This window comes from Taudactylus pleione, unplaced genomic scaffold (assembly GCF_031769625.1).
Source record: "Taudactylus pleione unplaced genomic scaffold, aTauple2 ptg001992l, whole genome shotgun sequence".
Classification (NCBI taxonomy): domain Eukaryota; kingdom Metazoa; phylum Chordata; class Amphibia; order Anura; family Myobatrachidae; genus Taudactylus; species Taudactylus pleione.
Window position 1 is genome coordinate 132494 of NW_028286388.1, and position 8530 is coordinate 141023.

Sequence of the window (8530 nt, forward strand, 5' to 3'; positions counted from 1 at the left end):
ACACAGGGACATGCTGGGCACAACAGTGAATGTACTGTGGGTTCCCCCTGGGTATGTGTGCTAAGCACTGATGGTATATGCTGGTGTTTTGGGCACAGCTAGGTTAACACATTGGGATGATGGGCACTGCTACTACATGGTCATTGTTACGTAGGGATGAAACAACGAAACCCTAACATCGATGTTAGCATTGACATCGAGGTACAGCGAGCGATGGTGATGCCTCTTGCACTCGATATGGGGGATGTTCCCTTCGTACTTTAACATCTAACCATCAACGTCATTACTGTCTTCTCAGAGAGGCCGGCCAATCAGAACGCAGCAGAAACTAGAATAAAAACGAGCATCGGTACAAACCTACAGTCGCTGGTACGGCTACATCGCCAACGACCCGTCAGCAATTACACAACAATAAGGGAAAATGGTTTATACAAGAAAATACATAAGAATCAGTCAGAATAGGAGAACACCGCCACCGATACATGTTACCAACACTAAAGCTACTAGTTTGTCCCCAATATTTTAGTAATATAAATGTGTACATATGGGAATGGCAGGAATGATACCTAATGAATGACAGAACGTGCGCTTGCATTCAGGATGAGAACTCCACACAGCAGATGGCGATTACGGTGCCCCTAGAATACAGAGTCCAGCTCTGCGGCCATCTATCTCCAGGACCTTGTGCAAAGAGGGGCTACCGATATAGCCTGCGGTCTGTATGACAGAACTTACCAGGAGAGCCTGGAAGCCGGCAATATGTATAGACTGGAGCAGAGACCTATTAGGATATGAACCCTCCATAGTGAATAGGTGAAGGGCAGCCTTTAGTACAAGTGCTGGATATAACATGATGATTTCTAGCGTCTCACATAATACAGACTTATGTACCTGATAATGAGGCTCATTCAGCATCGGACGGAATTCCACGCAGGCGGCTTTGTAATTCCATCCCTGCTAATATGCAAATGCAGCAATATGACACCTCCCCCCCCCCTGTATGACGCCCCCCCCCCCTGTATGACGCCTCTCCCCCCCCTGTATGACACCTCTCCCCCCCCTGTATGACACCTCTCCCCCCCCTGTATGACACCTCTCCCCCCCCTGTATGACACCTCTCCCCCCCCCTATGACGCCTCTCCCCCCTGTATGACGCCTCTCCCCCCCTGTATGACGCCTCTCCCCCTGTATGACACCTCCCCCCCCCTGTATGACACCTCTCCCCCCCTGTATGACACCTCCCCCCCCCCTGTATGACACCTCCCCCCCCGTATGACACCTCTCCCCCCCCTGTATGACACCTCTCCCCCCCCCTGTATGACACCTCTCCCCCCCTGTATGACACCTCTCCCCCCCTGTATGACACCTCCCCCCCTGTATGACACCTCTCCCCCCCCTGTATGACACCTCCACCGTTGCATTTGCGGTCCCATGGTCGATGGTTGCGATGGCGGACGACACCAGACAGCTGAGTAAGCCTCAGCTTACTCAAACTGGTCGTCTTGTGATGCCAGGAAAATGCGTTGGTCGCCGCAGTCCCTGGCCTTGCCACGCCCGGACAATGGGGCTGACACACCCGTTTCCGGGAACGCCAGCCGACCCCACCCATTAAATGCCTCTGCCTGTCAATCAGACAGAGGCATCGAAGGGGTTGCGTGCGATTACGCAGGACCCATTATGCACACTCACAGCATAGGTCGATAATCGGGAATCTGCGCTCAGCGCTGTACTTGTGTGCAATGCTGAATCAGCCCCAATGTAATTTCCTCATAGCAGCCCTTACAATGGGATAGGTGTATACTAGGACAGGTAGAGAGAGGGGCACCAGCCTCTACCCAACACTGAGGGGTCTTTACCCATTGTAATGGCTGCCATGGGGAACCAATGGAGGAAGACGGCATTATGTACTAACAGGTCTATATTTGGCATGAATAGAGCCAGCATGTGGAAGGCATAAGTCCTCATACCTTCAGGAACCAGCGGAAATCGTCCCCTACCGGCCGCAGCCGAGTGACGTTCTCCAGATTAGCCTTAAACTGTAGCGCAAACTTCTACACGTAATCAGGAGACAAAAGAAATAATAATAATAAATAATAATAAATAAAATGGTACAGAACTGCCCATTGGTGATCTGCAATTATTCACCCAGCAGCAGTGCGGATCCCACTGGGATTATAGTATAGCATTCCCAATACTCCCAACGTTACTCATTATATATCATAGGGAAGTGATGATAATGAGGGTGATGTGAAAGTGTCCGCTGCACGGATCGCAGACTCCATGCCAGAGAGGACGCAGAATATGGGGAAGGAAGAGAACTACAGGTACAGCATCTATAGGGGTACAGTACCAATAAGAGTACAGTATATACAGGGGTACAGTACCTATACATGTACAGTACCTATACGTGTACAGCGGTACAGTACCCATAAGAGTACAGTATATACAGGGGTACAACACCTATACATGTACAGCAACTATAGGGTACAGTACATGTGTACAGTAACTATACTTGTATGTAACCTATAGGGTACAGTACCTATACATGTACAGTGTCTATAGGGTACAGTAACTAAATGTTTACAGTAACTATAGTGGTACAGTATCTAAACGTGTACAGTACCCATACGTGTATATTAATTATAGGGTTACAGTACCTATATGTGTACAGAATCTATACGTGTACAGAATTTATAGGGGTACAGTACCTATGTGTACAGTATCTATACAAGCATAGTAACTATAGGGGTACAGCATGCACAGGGGTACAGTACCTACACATGTACAGTACCTATATGTGCACAGTATCTATAGGGATACAGTACCTATAGGGGTACAGTACCTAAACGTACACAGTACCTATGTCTACAGTATCTATAGGGGTACAGTACCTATATGCGCACAGTATCTATAGGGGCACAGTACCTATATGTGTACAGTATCTATAGGGGTGCAGTACCTAAACATGTACAGCAACTATAGTGGTACAGTACCTATACGTGTACAGTATCTTAAGGGGTACAACACCTATACATGTACAGCAACTATAGAGGTGCAGTACCTAAACGTGTACAGTAACTATAGTGGTACAGTACCTATGTGTGCAGTATCTATAGGGGTACAGTACCTATGTGTGCAGTATCTATAGGGGTACAGTACCTATGTGTGTACAGTATCTATAGGGGTACAGTATTTATACATGCATAGTAACTATAGGGGTACAGCATGCACAGGGGTACAGTACCCATACATGTACAGTACCTATAAGGGTACAGTACCTATGTGTACAGAATCTATAGGGGTACAGTACCTAAACGTGCACAGTATCTATGTACAGTATCTATAGGGGTGCAGTACCTAAATGTGTACAGTAACTACAGTGGTACAGTACCTATGTGTACAGTATCTATAGGGGTGCAGTGCCTATACGTGCACAGTATCTAGAGGGGTACAGTACCTATGTGTACAGTATCTATGGGGTAAAGTACCTATACGTGTACAGTAACTATAGGGTACAGTAACTATAAGTGTACAGTATCTATACGTGTACAGGATCTGCAGAGGTACAGTGCCTATACCTGTACAGTATTTATAGGGGTACAGTATATGTGCACCTTATCTATACGTACATAGTAACTATAGGGATACAGTATGCACAGGGGTACAGTACCTATACATGTGCAGTATCTACAGGGGTACAGTACCTATATGTGTACAGTATCTATAGGGGTACAGTGCCTAAATGTGTACACTATCTATAGGGGTACAGTACCTAAATGTGTACAGTATCTATAGGGGTACAGTACCCATGTGTACAGTATCTATAGGGGTACAGTACCTATACGTGTACAGCACCTACAGGGGTACAGTACCTATACGTGTACAGCACCTACAGGGGTACAGTACCTATACATGTACAGCACCTACAGGGGGTACAGAATCTATAGGGTACAGTACCTATGTGTACAGTAACTATAGGGTACAGTGCCTATGTGTGTGCAGTATCTATAGGGTACAGTGCTTAAACGTGTACGTAAACTATAGGGTACAGTACCTATACATGTACAGTGTCGATAGTGTACAGTACATATACAGTAACTGTAGTGGTACAGTAACTATACGTGTACATTAACTATAGGGTAACAGTACCTATACATGTACAGTATCTGCAGTGGTACAGTGCCTATACGTGTACAGTATTTATAGGGGTACAGTACCCATGTGTACAGTATCTATAGGGGTACAATGCCTATGTGTGTACAGTATCTATACGTGTACGTAAACTATAGGGTACAGTACCTATACATGTATAGTGTACAGTACCTATACATGTACATTAACTATAGGGTTAGAGTACCTATACATGTACGGTGTCTATAGTGTACAGTACCTATACGTGTACAGTAACTATAGGGTACAGTAACTACAGGGGGTGGCAGTACCTAAACATGTACAGCAACTATAGGGGTGCAGTACCTAAACATGTTAAGTAAACTATAGTGGTACAGTACCTGTGTGTACAGTATCTACAGGGGTCCAGTACCTATGTGTGTACAGAATCTATAGGGGTACAACACCTATACGTGTTACATTAACTATAGGGTACAGTATCTTACATGCATAGTAACTATAGTGGGTATAGGCATGCACAGGGGTACAGTACCTATACATGTACAGTACCTATAGGGGTACAGTACCTATGTGTACAGAATCTATAGGGGTACAGTACCTATAAGTGTACAGTACCTAAACGTGTACAGAATCTATAGGGGTACAGTACCTATATGTGTACAGTACATAAACGTGCACAGTATCTATGTGTACAGTATCTATAGGGGTACAGTATCTATGGGGTAAAGTACCTATGGGGTAAAGTACCTATACGTGTACAGTAACTATAGTGGTACAGTATCTAAACATGTACAGTATCTGCAGAGGTACAGTGCCTAGTGTTCCCTCTAGCTCCGGCGGGACGGCAGGGCGCCGGAGCTAGAGAGGGGCATGACCGAGAAGGGGGCATGGTTATCGAAAAGGGGGGCGTGTCTATAAGACGCGTCCCCTTTTCGTCACTCTTGGGGGCGTGCCTGGCACTTACGGACACAACCCGGGCAGCCCCCAAGCTCCTGCAGACAGGGAGAATAGATGCCCGGGCGCATGCGCCCGGCGTCTATTTCTCCGGCGGTGGCCGAGTCACCGCACATTTCTTCACGCCCGGGACACTGCGACCCGCGGGTGAAGACGGTTCCCGCAGGCTTGTTAAGGGCAGGGCGCTTTTTGCCTTCCAGAAAGAGGGCAGGGCGCCGCGCCACGCTAAAACAGCCTAGCGGGAACGCTAAGTGCCTATACGTGTACAGTATTTATAGGGGTACAGTACCTATATGTGCACAGTATCTATACGTACATAGTAACTATACGTGTACAGTATCTACAGGGGTACAGTACCTATAGGTGTGCAGTATCTATAGGGGTACAACACCTATTTGTGTACAGCACCAATAGGGGGTACAGAATCTGTAGGGTACAGTACCTATAGGGGCACAGTGTCTATAGTGTACGGTACCTATACATGTACAGTATCTGCAGAGGTACAGTGCCTATACGTGTACAGTATTTAAGGGGTACAGTGCCTATACGTGTACAGTATTTTATAGGGGTACAGTGCCTATACGTGTACAGTACCTATAGGGGCACAGTGTCTATAGTGTACGGTACCTATACATGTACAGTATCTGCAGAGGTACAGTGCCTATACGTGTACAGTATTTATAGGGGTACAGTGCCTATACGTGTACAGTAACTATAGGGTACAGTAACTACAGGGGGTGCAGTACCTAAACATGTACAGCAACTATAGGGGTGCAGTACCTAAACATGTTAAGTAACTATAGTGGTACAGTACCTGTGTGTACAGTATCTACAGGGGTCCAGTACCTATGTGTGTACAGAATCTATAGGGGTACAACACCTATACGTGTACATTAACTATAGGGTACAGTATCTATACATGCATAGTAACTATAGGGGTATAGCATGCACAGGGGTACAGTACCTATACATGTACAGTACCTATAGGGGTACAGTACCTATGTGTACAGAATCTATAGGGGTACAGTACCTATAAGTGTACAGTACCTAAACGTGTACAGAATCTATAGGGGTACAGTACCTATAAGTGTACAGTACATAAACGTGCACAGTATCTATGTGTACAGTATCTATAGGGGTACAGTATCTATGGGGTAAAGTACCTATGGGGTAAAGTACCTATACGTGTACAGTAACTATAGTGGTACAGTATCTAAACATGTACAGTATCTGCAGAGGTACAGTGCCTAGTGTTCCCTCTAGCTCCGGCGGGAGGCAGGGCGCCGGAGCTAGAGAGGGCATGACCGAGAAGGGGGCATGGTTATCGAAAAGGGGGCGTGTCTATAAGACGCGTCCCCTTTTCGTCACTCTTGGGGGCGTGCCTGGCACTTACGGACACACCGGGCAGCCCCCAAGCCCTGCAGACAGGGAGAATAGATGCCGGGCGCATGCGCCCGGCGTCTATTCTCCGGCGGTGGCCGAGTCACCGCACATTTCTTCACCCGCGGGACACTGCGACCCGCGGGTGAAGACGGTTCCCGCAGGCTGTTAGGGCAGGGCGCTTTTTGCCTTCCAGAAAGAGGGCAGGGCGCCGCGCCACGCTAAAACAGCCTAGCGGGAACGCTAAGTGCCTATACGTGTACAGTATTTATAGGGGTACAGTACCTATATGTGCACAGTATCTATACGTACATAGTAACTATACGTGTACAGTATCTACAGGGGTACAGTACCTATAGGTGTGCAGTATCTATAGGGGTACAACACCTATTTGTGTACAGCACCTATAGGGGGTACAGAATCTGTAGGGTACAGTGCCTATAGGGGCACAGTGTCTATAGTGTACGGTACCTATACATGTACAGTATCTGCAGAGGTACAGTGCCTATACGTGTACAGTATTTATAGGGGTACAGTGCCTATACGTGTACAGTATTTATAGGGGTACAGTACCTATACGTGTACAGTATTTATAGGGGTACAGTGCCTATACATGTATAGTAACTATAGGGGTACAATATGCACAGGGGTGTGTAGCGCACAGAGTACTGCACTGAGCATACCCTGAGTATTCTGCATGCACTAAGTATACTGAGCTGTGATCACTATGGCAGCACACACACACTCAGCACATCACCACACTTACCACCATGGCTGCCCTCAGTACAGTGAGGAGTAGATGGGTGTCTGCTTTACGGCAGCAAATCTCCAGCCGTAAAAAGTGCAACATCACGTGACAACAGGATAAGTCGACGAGAAGCGAGAGTGAGAGAGCGCCACCTGGCGGAGGAAGGTGTTACTGCTACAGAGCACAAACAGGTTCCCCCATACATAGCACAGGGGTGATGCTGGGGGTATTACTCTGTATTAGGTGTCAGGTCCCCATACATAGCACAGGGGTGATGCTGGGGGTATTACTCTGTATTAGGTGTCAGTTCCCCCATACATAGCACAGGGATGATGCTGGGGGTATTACTCTGTATTAGGTGTCAGTTCCCCCATACATAGCACAGGGGTGATGCTGGGGGTATTACTCTGTATTAGGTGTCAGTTCCCCCATACATAGCACAGGGGTGATGCTGGGGTATTACTCTGTATTAGGTGTCAGCTCCCCCATACATAGCACAGGGATGATGCTGGGGGTATTACTCTGTATTAGGTGTCAGTTCCCCCATACATAGCACAGGGGTGATGCTGGGGTATTACTCTGTATTAGGTGTCAGCTCCCCCATACATAGCACAGGGATGATGCTGGGGGTATTACTCTGTATTAGGTGTCAGCTCCCCCATACATAGCACAGGGATGATGCTGGGGGTATTACTCTGTATTAGGTGTCAGTTCCCCCATACATAGCACAGGGGTGATGCTGGGGGTATTACTCTGTATTAGGTGTCAGTTCCCCCATACATAGCACAGGGGTGATGCTGGGGTATTACTCTGTATTAGGTGTCAGCTCCCCCATACATAGCACAGGGATGATGCTGGGGGTATTACTCTGTATTAGGTGTCAGTTCCCCCATACATAGCACAGGGGTGATGCTGGGGTATTACTCTGTATTAGGTGTCAGCTCCCCCATACATAGCACAGGGATGATGCTGGGGGTATTACTCTGTATTAGGTGTCAGCTCCCCCATACATAGCACAGGGATGATGCTGGGGGTATTACTCTGTATTAGGTGTCAGTTCCCCATACATAGCACAGGGATGATGCTGGGGGTATTACTCTGTATTAGGTGTCAGTTCCCCCATACATAGCACAGGGATGATGCTGGGGGTATTACTCTGTATTAGGTGTCAGTTCCCCCATACATAGCACAGGGGTGATGCTGGGGGTATTACTCTGTATTAGGTGTCAGTTCCCCATACACAGCACAGGGGTGATGCTGGGGGTATTACTCTGTATTAGGTGTCAGTTCCCCCATACATAGCACAGGGATGATGCT

General features: G+C 47.3%; 1 protein-coding gene across 1 annotated transcript in view; it reads right to left on the bottom strand.

The window, feature by feature from the left end:
• The window catches only part of CZIB (CXXC motif containing zinc binding protein), a 90638-nt gene extending 83316 nt beyond the window's left edge, over nt 1-7322 (bottom strand). Inside the window, exons 1-2 of the mRNA XM_088465556.1 lie at nt 7232-7322; nt 1968-2051 (exon numbers count right to left, since the gene is read on the bottom strand). Of these exons, the coding sequence (XP_088321682.1) occupies nt 1968-2051; nt 7232-7315 (168 nt within the window). The 5' untranslated portion in view covers nt 7316-7322. The remainder of the gene's footprint in view (nt 1-1967; nt 2052-7231) is intronic.
• Between the last annotated feature and the right edge of the window lie 1208 nt (nt 7323-8530).